The following is a 27093-nucleotide window of genomic DNA, read 5'->3' as shown; positions in this document are numbered from 1 at the left end:
AAAACTGTAAAATAATAAAAAGAAATAAAAATTGGGTAAAAGGTATTCGGTTTACAAAAATATACAAGTGACCAATAAGCAGAAATGAAGAAGAGAAGCTAGAATGATTACTCATCAGTGAAATACAAACTAAAATATCAATGCCATCCACTATACCCTCAATAGGTATAATATACTGAATCCTCATACATTGCTGGTAGGAATCTAGTGACAGAACACAGCAATAAGAATCAGGGTTTTAAGTAAATTGTAGGTACACTTACCATATGATCCAGGAATTCCACTCCAAGGTATTTTCTCAAAAGAATTGGAAACATGTCAACATAAAATCTTGTTCATGAATGCTCACAAATCATATTACTCATAATAACCCTAAACTGAAAACAACCCAAATGCCTATCTCTAGATAAATTGAGAATAAATCTGTGGTATATATACATAGACAGGCAGGCAGACAGACAGATATAGAGATATCTCTCTCTATATATAAATAATGTATGCATATATAGCCATACAATGACTAGCACTTAGCAATAAAAAGGAACAAACTACTGGTTTACAAAACATGAATGGATGTCAGAATATTATACCGAGGACAAGAGACACAAACTGTACTATATGATTTTATTTATGTGAGTATCTTGAAAAGACAAAACTAATCATCTTTATGTGAGAAAATATATTACAGTTGTCTGGAGAAGGGGGATGTGGGGAAAACAGTAAAAAGATGCATAAAAGCATTCTTGCTCTATAATGAGGGGGAGTCCATGGAATAGGTTTGTTGGAATGAGCAGAAATCCTTTATATGTTATATCCCACAAACTGTTCTTTTTCTTTGTTTTGGTGCGGGGCGCTAGTAGCTCACACCTATAACCCTAGCAACTCAGGAGGCTGAGATCTGAGGATCATTGTTCAAAGCCAGCCTTGGCAGGAAAGTCCTTGAGAAGCTTATGTCCAATTAACCACCAGAAAATTGGAAGTGGAGCTATGGCTCTACATGGTAGACACTCGCTTTGAACACCAAAGTTCGGGGACAGCGCCTAGGCCCTGAGTTTAAGTCCCACAACTGACCCCCCCCCCAAAAAAAAGATGTCTTAGTGTAAAGAGAAGAAAGCATAAAATTACAGCCATTGTCATTTAAAGAAAAACACTGGAATCATTTCAATATGACCTGGAATAAATTTGGGTACACTGCTATCAGCCTCCTAATGGATACTACAATTAACATTACATCATTAAAATTCAAAAAAACATCAACAGGGGCTGGGAAGGTGGCTCAGTGGTAGAGTGCTTGCCTGAGGCCCTGGGTTCGATTCCTCAGCACCACATAAGCAAAAAGAAAAAAGCCGGAAGTGGTGCTGTAGCTCAAGTGGTAGAGCGCTAGCCTTGAGCTGAAGAGCTGAGGGACAGCACCTAGGCCCAGAGTTCAGGCCCCACAACCGGACCCAAAAAAAAAAAATCAACAGCCAGGCAGGCACCAGTGGCTTACACCTATAATCCTAACTACTCAGGAGGCTGAGATTTGAGGACTGAGGCTTGAATCCAGTCAGAGCAGGAAAGTCCATGAGAAACTTATCTCCAATTAAAATCAAAAGGCTGGAAGTAGAGCTTGTAGCCCAAGTGGTGGAGCTCTAGTCTTGAGCAGAAAATGCAGCAACAGCACCTGAGTACAAACCCCAGTACTGGCATGCAAAGAAAACAAAACAAACAACAACAACAACAACAAACCCCAAAAAACTAACATATCAACCTTTTCTAGCAAAAGAAAATATAATCCACTCTAGATGAATTTTTTCTTTACATACTCAAACTTCAAATAACTCCAAATATAATTTTTACCTTGAGTAGAAGTCTCTCCTTTAAGAGAAAAGTCCTTCCATAGTTCTATTTGGAGAGAACACACAGTCATCTTTCCTATACCACACCACAGTCACTTATTTCAGAATGGCATCAAAGTTTCTGTGGTAGAATTCAGTCATAATGTGTTTGTGTACGCAAACCACATTTCTAAGTCAGATGTTTGTATGTGTCTGTGCATTTCAAAGTGGGATGTTTCTGTGCATGCATGTATACATGCACATATATAAAAATTATTTCTTTCTCCACAATCTCATACTGGCAATCTATGAAGTTGCACTAGTAATAGTCTTCTAAAAGAACAGATACTTCAATTCTTAAAAAAAAAAAAACTGCAAGTGGCCTGCTTAATGATAAACATATACATTACAAAACAGGAAGTATAGAAAAAATGAGAAAGAAGAGAAAGGGTAGCTTACCCCTCTCACCTACCTCATGTCAGTAACCTGCACTGAGGTCAAACTGTTAAAAATAAAATGTTAAAAAGAAGCCCATAACTATAAAAGTAGCCTGCTATAATCACATCAAACCCATAACAACTTTACAAAAGGAGATTTATCAACTGAAACAGAGTAAGTGTGAATTACATTTGAAAAGAAAGCTTTCAATGTAAGCAGATATTTTCATCTTGCTATAATGGTACCACCATGATTTAAAACTCACATGACGGAAAGCATCCCCTCACAAAACACACTTAGTAATTTGGAAAATAAATTAATACAGTTTAACTAGAACACCAAGTAAGTGCTTCTTCAGATTATTTATGTGAGAAAAAACTTTAGTATATCATTTTAATCTACCAGTTTCACAAATGACACCATTCAATGGATGACAATCATATGGAAGATACAAAATTATAAAATGTAATGAAATCTATCTACAAATGATAACTTACCAAACTATTGCAATTTCATTTTTAGTGTGATTTTTCCTACTGACTCATTTACTACTTATAAAAGATTTCTGGTACATCTGGGAGAAGGGCTTCATGCCTATAATCTTAGCTATTTATGAGGAAGCTGAGATCTGAAGATTGAGGTTCCAAGCCAGCTCGGGCCAGAAAGCCTGTGAGACTCTATCTCTAATTAACCAGCAAAAAGCCCAAAATAAAAGTGTAGTTCATGTGGTAGAACATTAACCTTGAGCACAAAAGCTCAGGAACAGCACCCAGACCCTGAGTTCAAGCCCCAGGAGACAGACAGACAGACAGACAGACACAGACAGACAGACAGACAGACAGACAGACAGACAGACAGACAGACAGACAGACAGACAGACAGACAGACAGACACACACACACACACACACACACACACACACATGATTTTGGGTTGGGAGGGATGGGGAAGAGAATGATGAAAGATGTGATATTGACCAAGATGCATTCTACTTATAAACCAATTTGTTGAATGGTAATCCCTTTGTACAACTACTCAAAGATAATAAAAATATAATTTTTCTCTGTGCATGAGTACAACTGTATATTTCAAAATGTAGTAACAAAGGATTTGTTTACCTCTTTCATCATGAATTCTTAGAAGATATGCTTACCCCAATTTAAACATTACACAACATATATATCCCCTGTTGTCACTGTACTTGATTTTGGTACCCTGCATCTTGTATATACATTTGTCTAATCTGGAGAGGGGAAGGGGAATAACAAGGACACAGGATGACCCATTGCAACAACGACACCCACAGGACAATATATTGCAAACTAACTTTACAACTTAGGAGCGGGAGACTGTGGGGAGGGGAGGAAAGGGATAGTGGAACAACAATAAGGGAAGGGGTAACAATGATGGGCAAGTAATGTACTCATTGCCTTACTCATGTAACTGTAACCCTTCTGTGCAGCATCTTTACAATAAAATAAAATATAAAAAATACACAACATATATGTGCCAAAACATCATTTTACCTCATTAATATGTGTTATGAAATTAATATGTATGTTCACTATACATAATTTATATGTATATTAATTATATCTATCTGATATGCAATTATGTATTAGTTGTATATATATATATATAATTATTTAAAAATCAGTTTAAAATAAATTTAATTTTTAAAAAGATGATTTTGAAACATTGCAGGAGAGTATCAACATTTATAAGAATCTAGAAAATTGTGGCATGAGAAGATTTGAATGAGTTTTTGAAATGTAGTGAAGTATTAGGAGGAAACTGACTGCTAGACATCTCAGGTTTTCAAAACTACTGATATGAAAAATTTCCAAATAGTAATGAATCAATAAGATGTTCTGGTTTCAACAAAAGATAATTAAAATACACTTAATGACACTAAGAAACAGATACTCATTTATGACAGGAGTCTGTAAGATTTGCTTCTCTAATGATAAAAATCTTTAGGTGAGAGCCAGCACTAGTGGCTCATACCTATAATCCTAACCACTCAGGAGGCTGAGATCTAAGGACTGTGGTTTGAAGCCAGCAGGAAAGTCTGTGAGACTCTTATCTCCAATTAACCACAAATAACAACAACAACAAAACACAGAAGCAGATCTGTGGCTCAAGTGGTAGAGTACTATCCTTGAGTAAAAAAGCTCAGGGACCTGACCTGAATTCAAGCCTCAAGACAGACAGACAGACAGACAGACAGACAGACAGACACACACACACACACACACACACACACACTGAGACTGTGCAAAATGTTCAATCACTTTTGGCTCTGTAAAATCAGCTTTGTTTATAGTAATTTTAATTGGATAATAATCTTATAGATTTAAACAAAAGGATATAAACTTAATGCCTATTTTCTGATGAACAAACTAGTTTTTCCTAATTTGTAAATTTCAAGTAAAAGTTGAGGTTGGCAGTATGGCTTAGGTGGTAGAGCACCAGCCATGAGTGAAAGTGTCAGATACTGGGTTCAAGTCTCCATTTCAGGGGACAAAAGAATTTTTTTTCACAAACTCACATAGTTTTACTTAGTAATACAGTATAATTGTCACATACAACAGCTTGATTTAGTGTAAATCAAACTGCAATGGGCAATGAAGGCCAGAGAAAGGTTTACACAATAGTCAGTAAGCAATAATATCTTTTCATTGTGCAACAAAATAAAAGGAACTAACCTAGAAACAAAGCAAAAGAATTTATTGTTTTCAAATTCCAGAAAAAAAGTAACAGAATAGGATAAAACCAATAACAAGCTGATCCTGTAATTTCTAGACCACAGTCTAATCAAAATGTTTAAGAAATAAAAACCATCTACATACTTTTCTACCAGGTATATATACCTGAGAAAGTTATCTAGAAGAAAACAGGCTTTAAACTCTCAGCCACAAAGAACCTTCCACTGTGACATGCTTCAGATGAGCTAGGTATGAGAAAAGACACCAGGCACTTCCCATAGAGACTTGCTCACTGACTGGTTATAGGTGGTGAACCACCACCAACAAAATATTCCACACCATACCAGTTCATTCAACCAAAGAAGCAGTAAGGTTTTAAAACCAACTGTTTACATTCATTAATATGTAAAAAAAAATCACAGTACACAGATCTGGAAAATGTTTAACATAAAGAAAAGTATATTAACAGCACAAGCCTTTAAAAGAGATCTAAGCAGACAGCTCAGTAATGAGGGTAGCAGACTCTACATATTGGTTAAAGTAGAGATATGCTAAAAATCATATCTATTATTGCCAAGGACTGACAAATAAATTATAAAACTTAAGTTCTTCCAGAAGCAAAATTATATGTTATAATGTATCTAAGCCAAAAAGAAAAATCAATTCAGAACTTGAATGAAATTTGTGCTTTGTATCTATAAAAATGTTATGCTCAGGTATTTCTAAATGACTAAATTTATAAGTAAGCAATGAATTTCTTTTCATTAGTTTATTTCTAATTTATCCTATGTGGATAACTGGTAGAACTAAATATTATTTAACTTTTATTCTAATACTGTATATGAATCAATGTCATATTTTAACAGTGATTTATTGTGATTCTTAAGATAAACAACAAAAAACAAATTCTAAAATTGTAACTTGAAATTAAGCATTTAAAATTTCAGATGACAGAGCCAATAATTGGTAACAGCTTCTTTAATTTCATATTAATAGTTCAATTAAAAACACTGACAACTACCTCGCAATAGATGGAAAGGATCAGAAGGATTCTGTGAAGGAAAAAGACAAAAACAAACATGCAAAATACCCCCCCAAAAAAACATGATCTTTCTCATTTTATAATCTAAACTTGTAAAATGTTTATGAATACATGATCATTCTACACAATACAGATCTTCTAGAGCATTTCTAAAGGAAATTACAGTTTTTGGTCTTCAGGAATAAGACTAAGATGGTAAAGGGGTGAGAACAGTGAAATCTGGGGAGCAGTATCTTTCTACACACAAGCAAGCTGCAAGTCATCAGTCAGTTGGCGGTTACAATTCAGTACATGATCTTCAAGGCAACTAAGAAATCAGGACACATTTATTTCCCCTTCCTAGTGTTAACAATTCTTTTAAAAGCTATGAAATATCCATAAAGGAATGTTGGTTTTTATGGGTTTTTTCCTTCCAAAAGGGAACAAAGAATAAATGAGGGTAGGGGCCTTCCATCCCTAAATTTATATGCACAAATGAAGTTAAAACTGTAAGCGTAAATGGCTACCCAGTGAAATAGTTGAAGCAGTTGCTATTCTACCTAGATAGTTCCAAAACATGATCCAGAAAAACAAATACATATGGTTATGCCTCAAATAGTAAGCACTTCATTATTGTTCAAAGACCATGTTTAATTAACTGCTAAGGTAACAGACTTTTAAGGTAGGGTGCTGTACCTTACTTGTGTACCTGAATCAGTACTCACAATAATTCAAAATTCAAAACTGCTTTGAAAGAAAAATCATCATTAGAAAAACTCAACCCTGGTGTAAAAAGAGGGAGAAGTGAGTGTAAATTACTAACCCCAAATGTCTCAAGGCAAAAAATTTTTGTTTGTGGAAGACAGAGTGAGGAGATAGATGCACTCAATCAAAACCAACTGGAAGACAAACCAGAATATGAAATTTTAAAAAAAAAGGATAAGGAAAATGGAGAGTCAGGCAAGAGAAGAATTACTTGAGAGACAGAAAATGAGAAAATGAGGCATATGCATGTGGCTCTCTTTTTTTCTGTCTTCTGTGTTTCTAAATAATTTACAATGTAAGTGGCATGTAGGCCATACTAGCAGGCAAGAATGAGCCTTCTCATGAGTAGAGATGAAGGATTGGGGGCTAATGAATTGTTTTGCTTTTTCTTTTATTCTTTCTCTTTTAATTCATACCTGAAAGCCTTGAATCCTTGCTAAATATTCCAGTTGTTTTGAAGGCTGTACTGGAGAACAAGGGGGAGGAGAACTTCCTTTTAAACCTATGGCTTCGGCTGTAGGTGATGTTCCATTCATAAGGAGTTCCCTGGCAATGGTGGCTGAGCTATTCGATGTGGGAGATATACTGAAGAAAGAGCTTGAAGGCTGGTTCATATCCTTGGGCGACAAATATCCTAGAGTAGTGCCAGAGATCACTTTGTGGCGGCTGGCTTCCATCTCTTGATAAACATCAGGAGACAGATGAAGAATTCCTTTTGGAGCTATGGATAGAAAGAAGAACACCTTTTAAAAAGTTGAAATAAAAGCATGGCATTGCATGATTAACTCAGTGGCTTCCTACATATAGCAATGAAGAAATGAGAAGCACTGCCAATCTGAGCATCTTCCTCACACCTTGGGAGGCAACTGCAGCTCCTATTCACAGGTGAAATATGTGATTCAATGTTCCTAAAATCACAAGTATTAAAAACCCAGAAAAGTAGTTTCAGTGAACTTGTATATAGTAGGAAAACTGTGCAGGATAGGGAGAATTTGGAGAAGTTCAATGGGAAAGGCAGGGCCATTGGTGGCTCACCTTAAGCACAAAAGTTCAGGGACAGCCACCTAGGCCCTAAGCTGAAACTCCAGGACCAGTGCACGCACAAACTCCTTTACACACACACACACACACACACACACACACACACACACACACACACACACACACACACACACACGAAAAAAAAACAAAAGAAAAAGACTTTGCTTTATCATTTATCTCAAAGAAGTTTCAAACCACATTTCATAGTGATTGTTCTAAGTTGATCAGATATGAAACTCTCAAATGTATCATCTTTAAAACTTATAAGCTATCCCTCATAGAAAATGTACTCTGAGAGACATACCTAATTCTTTTGGTCTTGACCCAGACCTTCCACTCATTTACACTAACTCTGATTCAGGCCTCCCATGTTTCACTATAACCATCACTGGGCTACTATCATATTACATTGTTTCACTGCTACTCTATTATCCCATGTCAATTTCACAAAATTTTTTCAGTAACAAAGTCATGTGGGAAAATAATGAAGAAAAAAAAAAAGGCAGATGGACAACATGGGTGAAAAGTGAAGGGTGAAGGGTAAAGGAATGTACTAAGAGAATTTGTGTTCCAAGACACCTCAGGTAATTCCTCACTGTTAAGACATAAGGAGGTGTGGGAAGCTTGCCATCATCCTGATGGCACTAATGTATAAGAAGGCTTTATGTTGCAGGGCACCGGTGGCTCACTCCTGTAATCCTAGCTACTCAGGAGGCTGAGATCTGAGGATTGTGGTTCAAAGCCAGCCAGGGCAGGAGAGTCCATGAGACTCTTTTTTTTTTTTTTTTTTTTTGGGGGGGGGGTCCGGTCCTGGGGCCTGAACTCTGGGCCTGGGTGCTGTCCTTCAGCTCTTCAGCTCAAGGCTAGCGCTCTATCACTTGACCAAAGCACCACTTCCGGCTCTTTTCTTTTTGCTTATATGGTGCTGAGGAATCGAACCCAGGGCCTCAGGCATGCAAGGCAAGCGCTCTTCCACTGAGCCACCTTTCCAGCCCTCCACGAGACTCTTATCTCCAACAAAACACCAGAAAACCAGAAGTGGCACTGTGGCTCAAGTGGTAGAGCGCTCACCTTGAGCTGAAGAGCTGAGGGACAGCGCCCAACCCAGAGTTCAAGCCCCATGACCGACAAAGAAAAGAAAAAAAGAAAAGAGCACAATGAAACCCACTAAAAAATGTTTAAAACGAGACAGGAGGTGACACAGGTTAAGAAGAAATAGTATGAATGGGATGAATTTGATCAAGGTATATTATATGCATGTATGTAAACATCACAGTGAAACCACTTTGCAAAGTTAATATATGCTAATCAGAGGAAAAAGAAAAAAATTACATGTTGCTACACATATAATTTGTTTCCAGTGTTGGCAATTATAATAAAAATTAATCCTTATTTACATTACAATTTATTTCCCTTGAACAGAAGTAGAATTGCTAGTTCAAAGAATATATATATATATATATATATATATATATATATATATACTTTATAACAATACCAATCCTCATTCAAATAAATGATAATGATTTCACATTCCCATAGATATATAGGAAAGTGCCTTGCTTCCTATTTTGGTATTAAATATTAACAGTGGCAGGAAAGAAAGTCAGTGGTTGCTTTGAGAAGCTATCAGGAATGACAGACTGCAAAAGGACATAAAGCAACTTCAGTTGGAAAAGACAGAAATGTTCACTGTATAAGTTCATAATCATGTCAAAATGGGCCTAATTGTATATGTTATGCATAATTTTAGTTTAAAGTTGTAAAGTATTTGTCAATTTAGTAAGTAAAATGTCATAGTGCTATTTTTTCATTATCTACATACACTATATAATTCTTATTTAAATAAGACTTATTCTTTAACTATAGTTCTATCTGTTATACTCAATATAGGAAATCAAGAAACAATAGCATTATTTCACTATTATTACACAGTAGTAAGGTGTTTGCCAATAGCAACAAAACTCAAGAGAGAAATTACCTCACAGAATAAGAACTCATATGCAGTTCAGGTTCCTTTATTGCCAGAGTCAGCTTTTCTTCATGAATAAGACAAGATTCTTGTCTACAGAACTCAACCAAGATAATCATAGACGCCATGTAAAGACACATGAGGATTTATGTGGTCTGTGGTCAATTTCTTAATGATTTTCAACTTGAGTATCAGTTAACAGTGTATAGGTCAATTGTAATTCATTAGGTTCTTTATGCTGCAAACCTAATTGCAATAGTATAAAAACTAAAAGTATTATCAAGGACTAAGTTAGTTTATACCACTTAAGGATCTTTAACTTATTTTGCCATTTAGGTATCCCAGAAACGGTATCAATTTGTATTTCTATTTAGGAGATGTGACTAAACTCGTTTTTCCACACTTTGGCCAAAACATCTTTTACTTATTCTAAACAATCACTATCATACTACAATAATGCACCGCAATCTTAATTGACTTTTATTTGGTCACTATTCTAAAAAGTTTTCTTTCATGAAATGTTTAAGATTTGTGCCTCCTCTGAGCTGGTTTTTCTAATGAACTTCAGATATTGCACTTTCTGTTTTTTTGTTTCGTTTTTGTAGGCTGTGGGGCTTGAACTCTGGGCCTGGGTGCTGTCCCTCAGCTCTTCAGCTCAAGGCAAATGCTCTACCACTTGGGCCACAATGCCACTTCTGTTTTTCTGGTGGTTAATTGGAGATAAGTCTCATGGACTTTCCTGCCCAGGATAGCTCTGAACAAAGATCCTGAGATCTCAGCCTCCTGAGTAGCTAGGATTACAAGCATGAGCCACCGGCACCCAGCTAGATATTGCACTTTCTGAATGGACCTGTTATACCTCATATTCTCGATCTTTCCTTTGATACTCTCACTTTAATACTGTTAGGCTGAAACCACTATACATAGCAATATTACAGATACAACATTGGCACTATTTTTTCATCTTCATGAGCATTACCATTTCCCCATAGTGGAAATGAAAAAAAAAAAAAAAAACAGAAACAAAAACAAAACTGAAGCATGGAAATGCTAGGCAACTTACTGAAGATCATATGGATAGCAAGCAGTAATACTAGAATTTTTCTCTTAGCCAATATGTCCCTAGAACATGGGATACTTAACCATTAATATTAAGAGGTCTCCTATAAGAATAGGGAAGGAACTAAATGTAATATTCAGCCAATGTTCAATGCACCTAAGGCTTAATCTAGGAAGTAAACTCCATGCCAAGTATTTGCCCAGGTTAGGCAACCCCAGCTCTAGCTGCTTGACTTTTAGCTTCCTGAGAGTAAAGAAGCTCCTGTTGGCAATAGGAGCCTCATGGCAGGGCTCTGTTCCCAGGAAGCTTGTGGCCAAATATGAAGTGAGAGTACATATAACAATTGGGAGGAGGAGCCAGTGGGCCACATGGTCATGTTTCTCAGGGTCAGAAATAAAATCAAGCTTTAGATACTAGGCTGATGTAAGCTATAGCAATCTCCCTTTCCTGCTGCCCTGGTGTTGAGAACAAATGGGAAAGATGGGATTTGATGGGACCCTTAACAATCTTTTCCACACAATTCACTATCACACTCATCTTCCAAGACCCCTGAGCCTTAGTTCTACCTAGTTTTTAAGCACAAAATATACTTATTTATGGAGTCAAAATACCTTGTGAATTTCTTTTTTCTTTTCTTTTTTTTTTTTTTGTCGGTCATGGGCCTTGAACTCTGGGCCTGAGCACTGTCCCTCAGCATTTCAGCTCAAGGCTAGCACTCTACCACTTGAGCTACAGCGCCACTTCCGGTTTTCTGGTGGTTTATTGGAGATAAGAGTTTCACGGACTTTCCTGCCTGGGCTGGCTTTGAACCTCGATACTCAGATCTCAGCCTCCTGAGTAGCTAAGATTACAGGCATGAGTCACCGGCGCCCAGCCGTTGTGAATTTTTATCATCTTCTTTTGAAAGTTAAGAGCAAAATGTTGCCTAAGAGCAATAATATGGAAACAAATCAAACAGGTAAATAATTTTACAAGTTTATTTACTTATTTTTTAATTATTTTATATGTGTGTATGTACATATTTCATACACATATCCTGTATAGGCAAGTAAGGACTGAGATCTTTTTTAATTTTAATTTCTCATTCATAAAACCATAACACTGAAAATTTTCTTTAAAATTTTTCAGATTCCTGAATTGTATGCATATGAATTATGTTCATGCATCAGACAAATACTACTGGTACCTATAAAAAGGCAGCCATCTTTTTTTTTTTTTTTTACACTTTGGGGTGTTAAATAAATCTAGGTTCCTTTTTAAGATCAGTTTGAGAATCACCTTGAAAAGTAAAGCTAAGAAGAAATAGCAACATTCAATAATTCAATTACTGAACAAATAGATCAAATTATGTATTTTAATGTACTTAAACAGCATAACCTAAATCAGTAGTGAAGATTAACTTTGTTCTTGCCCTTAAAATACTGATTATGTTAATTGGTACATTTTTATTTGTTTTTTGTTACATTTAAAGTAATGATGTATGAGAAGAGTTATTAATTGTGAATGCTATGAATAAAATTACTGACAAAACCCAGGCACTGGTGGCTCATGCCTGCAATCCTAACTACTCAGGAGGATGAGATCAAGGATCACAATTCAAAACCAAGCAGGAAAGTCTGTGAGACTCTTATCTCCAATTAACAACCAGAAAACTAGAAGGGATGCTGTGGCTCAAAGTGGTAGAGCTCTAGCCTTAAGCAAAAGCTCAGGGACAGTGCCCAGGTCCTAAATTCAAGCCCCACAACCAACAACAATAAAAAAATTACTGATGAAAAGAAGTTTTCAGCAAAACATTAGTCTTTGTTGAGAATAGCAGTGAGTTAAAAGTGCTGTCTTTTCTTGACCCACAGAGCTAAGCCCTGGGATAGAGGCCTGACAAAAGGCTGTAGCACCTCAAAGAGACAACCCCAGTACAACTGTGAGGTGAGATATAAAAACTAGAGAGGGCTGGAAAGGTGGCTCAGTGGTAGAGTGCTTGCCTTGCATTCATAAGGCCCTGGGTTCAATTCCTCAGCACCACATAAGCAGAAAAAGCCAGAAGTGGTGCTGTGGCTCAAGTGATAGAGCGCTAGCCTTGAGCTGAAGAGCTGAGGGACAGCGCCTAGGCCGAGTTCAAGCCCCATGACTGACAAAAAAAAAGAGAGAGAGAGAGAGACACACACACACACACAGAGAGAAACAGAGATAGAGAGACAGAAAGACTTTCCTAAAAACTCAACAAAAGGTTGGGGGGGTTATTCTGAGTTGGTACAGTAGTTGTCTAATATACACCAAAGGGGTAGGGGGAAAACTACCAGAGTAACATTAACAGCAATAACAAGTGTTTCTGTTTTGTTTTGGTGTGTGTGTGTGTCTCTCCTGGGCATGTGTGTGTGTGTGTGTGTGTCTGTCTGTCTGTCTGTCTGTCTCCGTGTGTGTGTGTGTGTGTGTGTGTGTGTGTGTGTGTGTGTGTCTGTGTGTGTGTGTCTGTCCATCTGTCTGTCTGTCTGTCTGTCCGTCTGTCTCCTGGGGTTTGAACTTAGGACCTGGGTGCTGTCTCTGAGATTTGGTGCTCAAGGTTAATGCTCTACCACTTGAGCAACAGCTCCATTTTCAGCTTTTTTTAGTAATTAATCAATGACAAGAATCTTGCAGACTTTCCTGCACAGGTTGGCTTTCAACTACAATCCTTAGACCTCAGCCTCCTGAGTAGTTGGGAATTTAGTCATGAGCCAACAGTACCTGGTTATTAGTTTGTTTTTTAAGATTCCTTTGTAATGAAACTGGAAATTCTATTCTAGTTCACAAATGTACACAAGTTTAACCAGGGAAGTAGATTAATCTAAGTTTTCAAACCAGAATTGAAATCTTATTTTTTTGTTTTAAAAAGAGGAAAATAAGTATATAATAACAAAGGTACAGGATAACAAGGATAAGAACATAAGTAAATAAATTAGTATATAAATTAGTAAATAAATTCACCATTAATTTTTTTTTGATAGTCATGGTTGAACTCAGGGTCTGATGCTTTCCCTGACGTCTTTCATTCAAGGCTAGCTAGCTCTTTACCACTTTGAGCCACAGTATCACTCCCGGGTTTCTGAGGGTTAATTGGGGATAAGAGTCTCACGGACTTTCCAGCCCTGGCTGTTTTCAAACTGGGCAGGCTTTAATCCTTAGATCTCAGACTCCCAAGTAGCTACGGTTACAAGTAGCTACAGTTACAGCCATGATCCACTGGCACCTGGCTAATATTTTTTTTAAAACCTTACACTAATGCAATGATTTATACTTTTGCCAGAAAAATTTCCTTACCAAGAATTCTGGGTCACAAAATTGGTAATATGACTTAAAGAACAGGTCTGATACAGGGTTTCTAAAAAGGACATAAGGGTCCTTTTAGGGGCATGTCCATAAATGGGCCTTGCAGATTAATGAAGTAAAAATTTTTGGTGATACATACCAATATGTATTATCCTGAAAAAACAATCAGGCTGGCAATGTGGCTAGTGGTAGAGTGCTTGCCTAGCATGCATGAAGCCCTGGGTTTGATTCCTCAGTACCACCATAAACAGAAAAAGCCAGAAGTAGCGCTGTGGCTCAAGTGGTAGAGTGCTAGCCTTGAGCAAAAGAAGCTCAGGGGCAGTGCTCAGGCCGAGTTCAAGCCCAGGACTGGCAAAAAAAAAAAAGCAAAAAGAAAGAAACAATCAAAAGCTTACACAGGGACTGACAGCCCTCCTCCAGTAATACACTTAAGAATACTCAACATGTTTCTATGATTAGCAGCAGCTTTAAAAATGAAGACATAATTACAGGGTAATGACGGAGAACAAACTAAGCTAGGCATATGTATGCCTTCAATCCCAGCACTCAGGAGGCTAAGGCAGGAGATCTCAAATTCAATACCAACCAAGACTCCACAGAAAGTGCCTGTATCCCTAAGTAACAAAACAAAACAAAAACAATTGTAAGCAATAGTTGCTTTTCACCTAGTATTTGACCAAACCACAGTAGAGGTGGCTAACTGGATGGAGACACACATTCTAAAGAAATGTTAACTCTTTTTCAATAAAGAAATAGCTATGTGCACCTCTACTGAGAACGCCAAAGCCATCAGCTGGAGAAAAGATAATGAGTCAACTTCAGTCTGTAGTATATTTAGATGTAGTACATATATGGCATATGACAGAGACCATCCTCACTGGTCAGTTTTATTAACAGTTTAAACTGTGTTAAATGCTGAGGCATGGCTTAAGTGGTAGAGTGCCTACCTAGCAAACAAAAAGGTTCTGAGTTCAAACCCTAGTGCCACAAAAAAAAAAAAAAAAGCTATCATGCCTTAATCCTTAAAACTGCAACAAGATTGAAAAATGGATAAATCTATCATATGATATAATGACACAAAGTTTGGGCAGGATAAAACACATGCTAGAATGCTTGCCACAATAGGCCCCCAAAAGTAGCACAGTATCCTCAACAGGATATCCTAACCTTTTTTTTTTTTTAAATTTTTTTTGCCGGTCAATATCTTTAAGCAGCTCACAAACCATACCAGCATTAACTATAGCTAAAACTCATGAAGTTATGCCATCTTTCTGGCTTGCTGCAAATGCTTTGCATGTATTATTAGTCATATCTTCATGGAATATCGTATGAATGGATATCATGTCCTCATTTGCAGTTGAAGGCCCTAAAACACAAAAAGGTTATATGACTTGCCAAAAGTCGGTTAAGTGGCAGGTTTGGGGACCAGGACATAGGCTGACTTTTAAGTCAACACATGTAACCACATTTCCATCAGTAACCCAAACAACAAAAACAAAAACTTGTGTTCTTTACAACAAAATACTCAAGAAGTTCTGGACATTCTCCTTCTTGAAATATTTTGACACTATACCAGAGAAGAAAAATTGTCAAAATACTGAACTTAAAATGAAGCTTCACCAGACACTGGTGGTTCACGTCTGTAATCCTAGTCAGAGATCTGTCATTTGAAGCTAGCCTGGATAAGAAAGTCCACAAGACTCTTATCCCCAATTAACCACCAGAAAACTAGAAGTGGAGTTGTGGCTTAAAGTTGCAGAGTACCTTGAGCAAAAAAGCTCTGGGTGTTTAGGACCTGAGTTCAAGCCCCATAACTGACAAAAAGAAAAAAAAGTTTCTTGTCTCTCCATTTCAAACCTAGTTTCTAGGTTCAATGAACTAGAAGTCTAACCTCAGATAGTAATACAAAAAGATGGACATGAAGGCCAGGGAAAATTTAACTTATTGAAAAAATATTCTCACTGTGAAAGAACCCTTTGAGAGATTTGTCAAAATAATGCATTTGCCTACATTTATACTGTATTTGTGGTAAGGAAGTAACTTCAAATATTGTTAGCCTAACAGAAAAAAACAGTTACAGAAAAGAAGAAACCTAATCCATATAATGCTCTCTTTCAATTATCTTTTTATGACCTAATTCTAATTTAACAACTTATCAAAAATTAGTGTACTTAGAAACTTGTGGAACATTCTACAGTATTATGAAAAGAACCAAATAAAAGTGTATAAATATTAAGTACTTTTCCAATTTTAAAACTGACTTACAAAAACGTTTAATTTCAGACCAGGAAACAGGGAGCTTAGCAAGGCAGAACATTCAGACTACATGTGTGTACACACTGGGACTACATGTGTGTAGTCCCAGTACTCGGGATGATGAGGCAGGAGGATCATGAGTTCAAGGCTAGCTTAGCCACATAAGCATTACTGTCACAAAATCAAATTTAAATAGGGACACAAATACCTTTTTTTCTTTCTTGCTATTGTTTCTAATGTATTTATAATGTACCATGTGATTTTTTTTGTTGCTTTGTATGTTCCTCCCCCACGATATAACCCCTGTTTTCATTGTATTTGATGTAGGTGCCCTGCATCTTGTATATACACTTCTCTAATTCGGGGAGGGGAAAGGAAAAAACTAAACGCTTAAATAAGGATACAGGTTGACCCATTGTAACAATGAGATACACAAAACACTACGTTGAAAACTTTACAACTTCGGCAAGGGGAGGGCAGTAGTTGTGGAGGTGGGAGGGAAGGGATACACAAAACACTACGTTGAAAACTTTACAACTTCGGCAAGGGGAGGGCAGTAGTTGTGGAGGTGGGAGGGAAGGGATGATAGGGGGAAAACAAAGGAGGCAACAATGCTCAATAGGAAATGTACTCATTACCTTGCTCATGTAACTGTAACCCCTCTGTACAGCATTTTTATAATTAAAAGCGTACAAAAAAAGGGGAAAAGGGAATGAGAAAAAACTTAGACCGAAACAACTTCAGTTTAGCCAATCATACAGAATAATAATCTCCCACTCTTATTCATGTCCCAAAGGCAGAATGGAGACTCCCACTCTTACAAAGTTGTCCTGAGGGCCCTGTCACTTTCACTGACATTACCATATAACGGAAAGTAACAAAGGAGTTAATACCCTCATCCCTACACCAACACGTCAGCAAGACAACCACAACCTTTCTCCCTCCATGTGGCTTAGAGATGGGGCTCTCTTTCCCTTTAACCTCCCAGCAAGGAATATGAAATCCCAGCAAAAGAGGCAGTTTGCTACAATTCTGATGTCTCCCACCTCCAAGTTACAGAAGCTAAATTACTGGTGAATGGAACCAGTTGGAAGATGCTTAGTACTACTTAGTACACAGCTGTTACTAAGACAGCAAAGGCTCTATACAACCACAGCAGGATACCAACACTTAAACACTGATATGCTCTCCACAGCTTCTTCCCAGAAGGGAGGTTTCACATCAGAAAGACCAAGCGAAGAATGCCATATTATTCCTGGTGGACCACAAAGATCACCCAACCCCTCAACTTGAGCATAAAGCAAGAGAAATGGGCCACTGTCTCAAATTTCCATAGTGGGGCAGTGGTCTAGAAACTGTGCCCAAGAGGAGAAGCAGTCCAAAGCACGCCACAACTCCTCAAGGAAATGACAGAATGTGGGAAAGTTCAAGCCTAAGGGCATTCTTGAAAACAATTGTGGTTTCTGAGAGCAACAAGCTGTACTATAATCACTAGCTTGTCAGAGAAAACTGGAAAAAAGAGGGCACTAAAAAGAGTCTTATGTCTGAGAACAAATTTCCAAGATTTGTCTCAAAGAGTGAAAATTTCACTGGATCAGACCAAGAACAACTTAAGTCAGTAATCAATGGAGCCCACTAGCTGTGTATGATATAACAGAGGCAAAAAGCTTACCAAAAAACAAGTCAGTCAACAAGTTCCAATAAATCCACTGTCATTACACGTGACCAGGCACATGCTTAAAGATGTGCTGAGGAGGAGCAAAACCAAAGGCTTTACACTGTACGAGAAATAGACTTTTTAAAGAATATTCCAGCCAATCACTAAATGGACAAACAACAGCAAAAAGTATTGGACAGGAGAAGGAATCAGTATCTAGAACTGTGAGAATACAGTTGCTCACATATCCAGTTATAAGCATATTTTAGGAACATACAAAGAAACACAAATTGTGAAAGGTGCGCTGAGTGCTGGTGGCCTATAACATAACTACTCAGGAGGCTAGGATCTAAGGATCGTGATTCAAAGCCAACTTGGTCAGGAAAGTCCCTGAGACTCTTATCTCCAATTAACCACCAGAAAATGAGAAGTGGAACAATGGCTCAAAGTGTTAAGAGTGCTAGCCTTAAGTAAAAAGAGCTCAGGGACAGCGTCCAGGGCTCTGAGTTCAAGCTTCATGACCAACCCCTCCACCCAAAAGAAAAAACAAACAAACAAAAAAAAAAAACCCAAAAACCTGACACATGTAGAAAAAGGGGCAAGAGGCAACAAAACTACATGCCTGCCATTCCTCCTCCATTGATACACAGACTTGATATAGTCTCCATCAAACTCTGATTGACTTGTACACACAAAATTGTTTTTCAAGTTTATGTGGAACAGAAATAAGTAAAATATCCAAAATAACTTTTAAAAAAGAATGACAGTGGGTGTGGATGGCTCACGCCTATAATTTTAGCTACTCAGGAGGCTGAGAGCTGAGGATAGATGTTCAAAGCCAAACTGAGCAAGGAATTCTATGAGACTCTTATGTCCAATTAACTACCTAAAAAGCCAGAAATGGAGCTATGGCTCAAGTGGAAGAACACTAGGCTTGCTCAATAAAACTCTGGAACAGTACACATGCCCTGAATTGAGGTCCCCTTCTCGCTTCCCCCTCAAAAAAAGAAAAAGAGAATTACATTGGAGAACTCAAGTTTACCCAATTTAAGGCATTCAAGGATTAGAATCAATAATATATAAATAATTTTTGAAGTATCAATAGTAAAAAGAAATCTAATTTAAAACTGAGCAGAAGACATAAAAAGAGGATATGTAATTGCCAAATAAGCACATGAAAAGATTCTTACTATCATTAAATGTCAACACTGTTAGACATTACAGAAATATAAAACTAAAATCACAGTAAGATATTGCTTCAAACAATCAGAATGGCTAAACTAAAAAAAAGCAGGGTAATAAGCTAAATATTAAATGCTGGAAAGAATATAAAAAAGTTATTCATAATTCTGTTAAAAAAGAAAAACAATGTGGAAATGCAATAGTGAAATTCCACACCCCCCCCCCCGTATAACTAATCTAAGAAAAAGAAAGAAAAATATACAAGAAGAATAAAAAATGGTATTATGGAAATAATATGTCATTTTATACAATGACCACACAACCTAGCAGTTGTACTCCTTGGCATCTCCCAAACAGAAATGAAAACTATGTTCACACAAAAGTCTACACATGACTATTAGCAAAGCATGTTTGTTTTTATAGCAAAATACTAAGCACAGTCTGATATCCTTCAATGAGTGAATGGTTAAAAATTCCCATACCACTTAGAAGTAAAAGTACTTAGAAGTAAAAAGAACAATACCGATACACCCAACAATGTGGATGAATCTCTAAAGAATAAAAAGCCAATCTTAAAAGGCCACATACTACTACTGTATGGTTTATTTTTATAACCTTCTGGGAATGACAAAACCATAAACATAGGCAGGATCAGAGAAGGAAACATAAGGTAACAGAACCATTTTTTTATAGAGTATCTGGTTGGCCACTGAAGATGGAAAGAAGGAGTGAAGTTGGTGTAACTACAAAATCAGAGAAGCTACAGTGCCAAAGGCAACAAAAATAAAAGTCCCTGAAAAAGAAATGCGAAAGCTTCTCTATTTTGGAAACTCAATGTACAGGCACAGAGATGCCACAATTATGAAAAAAGGTTTCAGAGTCCCCCAGAATCTCATTCAGGCTTATTGTCGATGGTCTTAAATTCACAAACACTGGGCCACTTTTTCAAATACATGTTCCCCATGTAAAGTTAAGACAGGGGTGATGAAGCAGGGAAACATATTAAAGCAAAGAATAATTCTCCAGGGGCTGGGAAGGTGGCTCAGTGTTAGAGCGCTTGCCTTGCATGCGTGAGGCCCTGGGTTCGATTCCTCAGCACCACAAAAGAAAAAAGCCAGAAGTGGTGCTGTGGCTCAGGTGGTAGAGCGCTAGCCTTGAGCTGAAGAGCTGAGGGACAGCGCCCAGGTCCGGAGTTCAGGCCCCACGACTGGACCCAAAAAAAAAAAATAATAATTCTCCAGAAACTGATGTTATACTAGCAGTATATGATCTTGAGAAGGGTGCAAAGGCCATACAATAGAAAAAGAATGGCCTCTTGAGACAAATGGTTGGGAAAATTGGATATACTCATATAAAAGAATGACATTAGAGCCTTATTTTACACTACACACAAAAATTACTTAAATGTATTAAAAATCTTAACTATAACACCTGAAACTATAGAATTCCCACAAGAAACAGAGGGAAAAAATTTTATAACAAGGTTCTTGGCCATAATTTCCTAGGGACAATACTAAAAGCACAAGCAACAAGAGCAAAACAAGCAAGCAGGATGAGCATCAAACTAAATAGCCTCTGAATAGCCAAGAGGACAATCAATAGAACTGAAAATCAATGTCTAGAACAAAAGAAAGTATTTGTAAACTAAGTTAGGGATTAATTTCCAAAATACACACAGAACTCCCATAGCCAGTAATAAAGAAACAAAATCTATATATCCAATTAAAAGGCGGACGAAGAACTTAAATATATTTCTGAAGATATATAACAGATATATGAAAAGATGCCCATAATCACTTATTATTAGGGATATATGAATCAAACCAGCAGGAGGTATCACTTTATCCCTAAAGACAGCTTTTTTAGGGAGAAAATGAGGGAGGTAGTAACACTGTTCAAAAAGAAATGTACTCAGTAACTTACTTATATAATGGTAACCCTCTGTACATCACCTTTACAATAATTATATGTTTTAAAAAAGAAGACAAGAGTAGCTAAAAATTTTTTAAATAATAACATTAAATTCCACAAATAAGTGTTGGCAAGAAATCTTGTGTCATTTAAACAATTGTGCAGTGTAAATGAGAATGTGAAATGGTGCAATAGCAGTGGAAAACAGTAAGGAGGTTCCTCAAAAAAAAAAATACATCTTGTGATTTATTTTAATTAATATATCTACACATATAAAAGCAACATAAAGGTCCACTGGATCAAAGGATAAAGCAAATGTGGCATATACATACAATAGAATATTATCCATCCATTTTAGAAAATTCTAGCATATGGATGAACTTTGAGGACATTCTGCAAAGTAAAATAAGCTTATCCCAGAGGACAAATGCTCCATGATTGCACTTACAGAGATTTCCTGAATTAGATAAATTCACAGAAACAGGAAGTAGAATGGATTTGCCAGGGGCTAGAGGAGAAAAAGATGTTAAGTTGCTGCTTAATTAACATAGAATTTCAGTCATACAAGATGAAAAATCTAGAAACTAGCCATGTAAAATTGTGCTTATTGCCAACAGTAATATATTGTTCACTTAAAAATTAAGGAAAGCACCAGGCACAGGTGGCTTACCCTTATAATCCTAGTTACTCAGGAGGCTGAGCTCTGAGGATCTTGGTCCAAAGCCAGCACAGGCAGGAAAGTCCATGAGAGTCTATCTTCAGTTAACCACCAAAAAGCTGGAAGTGGAGCTGTGGCTCAAGTGATAGAGCACTAGCATTGTGGGAAAAAAAAGCTCTGAGACAGCACCCAGGTCCTGAGTTCAAGCTGCAGAACTGGCACGCGTGTAGACGTGCATGCACACATGCGCACGCACATGCGCGCGCGCACACACACACACACACACACACACACGATGGTAGATCCCGTGTATTTTTACTGCAATAGTAATAGATAATCAAAATTTAAATAGTAAAAAATAGTATGATATTTAATATTAGCACAAAATGTAGCAAAAAGTCAGAGTAAAGATAACTAAAAGTAGTAAAAATGCTCAGACATGATAAATTATACAAAACTCTAGGCATTCACCCACAGTAAGACCGAAGGACAATACTCTTGGGGAGAAACACAAAGAGCCAATGCTTCCGTGCCGCTAATAATATAATATTTATCAAAAATGACCTCCAGAAAATGGAAACAAGAGGGTTTTCTTCTTCTTTTTTTCTTGGTTGTTCATTTATCTGTCTTTGGGGGGATGTTAAGAGCACACACAAATGGAGGGATAAAGGGTGACTAAATGAGCAGTGGTACTCAGTAGATATTATGTTGAAAATGAACTATACAACTTGTGGGTAGGTATGGAAGGGAAAAACGGAAGAAAATGAAGAAAGGTGTGAAACTGTCCAAAGAGAAATGTACTCTTTACCTCACTTATGAAATGGTAACCCTTTGTACATCATCTTTATAGTAACAACTTAAAAATATTTTTAAAGTATTAAATACATTATCCTGGAGCCCAGCTATCTGATGTCAAGTTGGGGCAGCAGATAGCTTCTTTATCCTGCTTTCTTCATCTGTAAAATGAATTCCACTAGAGAACTCAAAAATCTCTTTCAGCTCTTGCAGTATATGACTCATTTTAACACAAACTAGAAAGGTTAGAATAAAAAAAAAATAACATCACCTCAAAAGCTTGTTGAGTGTTTTTAAAAGTGGATTCTTGCAGAAGATATTTAAATCTTAAGAAAAAAATCAAATACTGTAGATATCTGTTCCACTGATGTAATAATAGTTAAACATTTCATATATTTTCTCAGCTATTTAGTGTTTTTACATGATCCACCCAAATATCAATGTGGCATTTGAAACAACAGCTTGTATAATTTCCATATTTTAAGATGTTCTAACTGGTTAAAAAAAGATTCCAGAACATGATACAGAAAGCATTCTTTCAAAATATGTATATGTACCTAATTTTAGTGAAATTCATAAAATTTCTATCCTTTTTTTCTTACTAACTGATTAGCACATTGAGTAGCTAGAAATAAATGTGTTGTCTAGTGATAAATGAACAGACCTTGGAATTTGATTTCAAGTCTCCCCTACTTTCTGAGTCTTTCTAATACATGATAAAAATCACCAGAACCTCAATTTTCCTGTTGGTAAAACATGAGGCTGGGCAAGCTCCAACTTTTTCACTATGACTCCTGCAGTTTCTTCCCTCTTACACATACTACATTCCAAGAATCTGTCTTTTCAGATAGATTAAATTTATAAATAATAAATCATCTTTCAAAGACTGCCAATGTGAGATTCAAAACACTCTGATAGGAATTCAGTTAATGTTCTAACCCAAAGGAAATTAATCTATGAAGAAAAGAATGCATTATTTCTATGAGGTGGCTGGAATACCAATAACAGCACCCATTATGATGTTGAGTCCTGCAACACTAAGCTAAGAATCAAGGTACGCATAGTACCAGATACCATGCACCAAACATGGGTTTTTGAAATCAAAAGCAATTGGTCAGATATTTTTCACATAACTCTATATTTTTTAAGAAAATTTTCCTTCATTTTCTTAGTTGAATGATAGAAAACAAAAGTACAATAAATATCCTATTTGTTAGACTGGACAAATCCAGAAGTTTGATAGGCACATAGAAGTTTTCAGAAACAGAAAAACAGATACAGGTGATAAAAATGCAAACTGGTGTCTATTTAGAATAATGTGGCAACATCTACCAAAATTAAAAGTATACATATTCTTTTAAAATATATTTTTAATTGACATAGAGTGATTTATAATAGAACACAGTGTGACATTTCAATACAGGTGGTACATCCTGCTCAGATCAGAGTAATTGGCATATCCCTTATCCATCACACCTCACTGTTGAAACTTGCAACACAGCTACTATCTGTTTTGAAATATTCAGTTAATTGCTGTCAACCACAGTTATCCTGTATTAGAAATTATTCCTCTTTCCAATTTTACCACTATTCCCATTAACCATCTCCCTGTCCCCACTGCCCCCACTCCATTCCCAGGCTCTGAGGACCACTATTTTATTCTCTATTTTTTTGTAGTCAACTTTTAAAAAGTTGTTTTTATTAGCACATATTAATTGTACAAAATAATGGATTTTGTAACATTTTCATACAAGCATACATGTATTTGAGGGGCTGGGAAGGTGGCTCAATGGTAGAGTGCTTGCCTTGCTTGCAATGAGGCCCTGGGTTCGATTCTTCAATGCCACATAAACAGAAAAAGCCAGAAGTGGGGCTGAGGCTCAAGTGGTAGAGCGCTAACCTTGAGCTGAAGAGCTGAGGGACAGCACCCAGGCCCCGAGTTCAGGCCCCACGACCGGACCCAAAAAAACCCCACAAAACAAAAAACATGTATTTGATCACAGTTACCTCCTATTATCCTTTCTTGCTCTCCTCCCACTTTCAACTGTTCTCATTCCTCTTCCCAAATAGATCTTTTTCTAATTTTATGCCCTTTAAAAGATGTTTAGATTCTGCTTTAAAGAAAGAAAAATACATGGTATTTGTCTTGTGTAGGACTGATTTTGTTTAACATAATGATCTTTAGGTCCATACATTTTCCTAAAAACGACATTTTTTTTGTTTATGGCTGAATAATATTCCTTTGCATGTATGTTACCTTTCTTCATCCATTCATCTGCTGGTGGACAGGTAGGCTGATTATATCATCAACCAACAACTTGGATGATTCTCTATTTTGGCTACTGTGAATAAACATGGGTGTACAGGTATCTCTATGCTAACTTAGTTTCTTCCAAGCATATACCCACAAGTGGGTATATGCGGAAGCTGTATTTTTAGTTCTTTGGCAACTTCCATACTGACTTTTATGGTAGCTACACTAATTAAAATAAGGATTCCTTCCAAACCCTCTTTTTGCTTGTTTTCTTGATGACAGCCATTCTAACTAGGGTGAGATAGAATATCCATGTGATTTTGATTTACATCTCCCTGATAGCTAAAGATGCTGAACATTTTTTCATGTGTTTATTGGCCATCTGTACTTCCTTTGAAGACCACTACACAGTCATTTGCTCAATTTTTTTTTTGCCAGTCTTGGGGCTTGAACTCAGGACCCAGGTGCTGCCCCTGAGCCTCTTTGTGCTCAAAGCTGGTATTCTACCACTTGAGCCACAGCTCAACTCCCAGCTTTTTCTGAGTAGTTTTATTTAGAGATACAAGTCTCACAAACTTTTCTGTCCAGGGCTGGCTTCGAACCTCAATCCTCAGATCTCAGCCTCCTGAGTAGCTAGGATTAGAGGCGTGAACCACCAGGGCCTGGCTCATCTGTTCAATTATTAATTAGATTATTCACTCTTTGGTATTTAATGCTTTGAGTTCTTAACGTATTCTGATGACTATCAGACAAAGGTTTTGCTCTCATTCTGTAGGATGTCTCTTCACTTTGGTAACTGTTCTTTTGCTGATGTCATTCCCTCTGCCAGTTCTTAGAGACCTATGGAGAAACTGATGGCCTGTGCCTCTATATTGAAAGCTTTCCTTATTTCAAAATTTTTTATTGACTTTTACCTCACAAATTATCAAAAGAAAATGAAACTTCAAAATCTTCACCACCAAATATCTAACCCAGAAATTTAAAGAACAAAATCTGAAGCTGATATGAATAATTCTCTACTACAAGCATACTTATCCCTAAAATTCAAAAGAGAAAAGATTGAGTTGATGACTGTGATTCTCTTTAACAAAATCAAACTCTTTTGCTTCCACATATAAAGGAGAATATGCTGTATTTTTCTTTCTAGATCTGACGTATCATTCAACATAACATCCTCCAGTTCCATCCATGTTGATAAATTTTCATCCAAATAACATAATTTCATTTTTCTTTATGGCTGAGTTGTGCATGCATTTGTATTCCATATTATCTTTATTCTTTCATTGGTTATTACACCACATTTGGGTTTTTTTGGTGGTTAACTGGAGATAAGACTCTCACAAACTTTCCTCCCAGGCTGGCTTTGAACTGTGATCCTCAGATCTCAGCCTCCTGAGTAGCTGGGATTACAAGGTGTGAGGTACCAGTAACCAGTATACCACATTTTCCTTCCCTATTCATGCATCAGTATGCATCTATGCTAATTTCACAAATTGGCTATTGTGAATAGCATACAGTATCTGACACTGTATAGCTTCAGTATTCTGATTTCAATGCCTTTGGAGACATACCTAGTAGGGAGACTGCTAAATCATGTAGTTGGCTTTTTGTCATTTTTTTGGACATTTTTTGGCATTTTTTTCCATAATAGCTACATCAATTCATAGTCCCACCAATTGTGTATAAGATTTTCCCTTACTCTGAATCATCATAAGCATTTTTTTTTCTCTCTGAAACCAGCTGTTGTAAATGGTACAAGATGATATTGTGGTTTTGATCTTTATTTCTACAATGATTTATGATACTGAGCATTTCATTCATATACCTGCTAGCAATGTATACACTCTCCTTTGAAAATGTCTATACAAGGTCATTTGTCCATTTTTGGAAGTACTGTGGTTTGAACTCACACACTTGAGCTTACCAGGCTCTACTAAAGCTATGCCCTAAGACCTTTTTACTTTCAATACTTTTTAAATAGGGTCTTGCCTGGACTCTCATTCTCCTAATTATGTTCTTCAAGTAGCTGAAATAGTAGGTATGCATCATTACTCCCAGCTTTATACTGCCTGAAATGGGGTCTAAAAAACTTACTTCTGAGCTCCTCCTGAGCTCACCTTTCCAAATAGCTAGGATTAGAAGAGTAATTCTAGGCAAGAACATTTTGCTTGTCTAGAAATGAATCCCTTTTCAGATGAATATTTTGTAAATGTTTTCTCCCATTCTAGATCATCTTTGCTCTATTGTTCCTTTGC

The 27093-nt window shown here is 36.8% G+C and overlaps 1 protein-coding gene across 5 annotated transcripts in view; it reads right to left on the bottom strand.

Annotated features, from left to right (window-relative positions):
- The window catches only part of LOC138839072 (double-stranded RNA-binding protein Staufen homolog 2), a 289434-nt gene that overhangs the window by 111204 nt on the left and 151137 nt on the right, over positions 1 to 27093 (bottom strand). For all 5 annotated transcript variants that reach the window (XM_070038742.1, XM_070038746.1, XM_070038744.1 and 2 more), the window contains one exon: positions 7166 to 7470. In XM_070038742.1, the coding sequence (XP_069894843.1) occupies positions 7166 to 7470 (305 nt within the window). The remainder of the gene's footprint in view (positions 1 to 7165; positions 7471 to 27093) is intronic.

This window comes from Dipodomys merriami, unplaced genomic scaffold (assembly GCF_024711535.1).
Source record: "Dipodomys merriami isolate MVZ:Mamm:240054 unplaced genomic scaffold, mDipMer1.0.p SCAF_291, whole genome shotgun sequence".
NCBI lineage: Eukaryota > Metazoa > Chordata > Mammalia > Rodentia > Heteromyidae > Dipodomys > Dipodomys merriami.
Note: the sequence above shows the minus strand (reverse complement) of the source record. Positions and strands in the feature narration are given on the sequence as shown.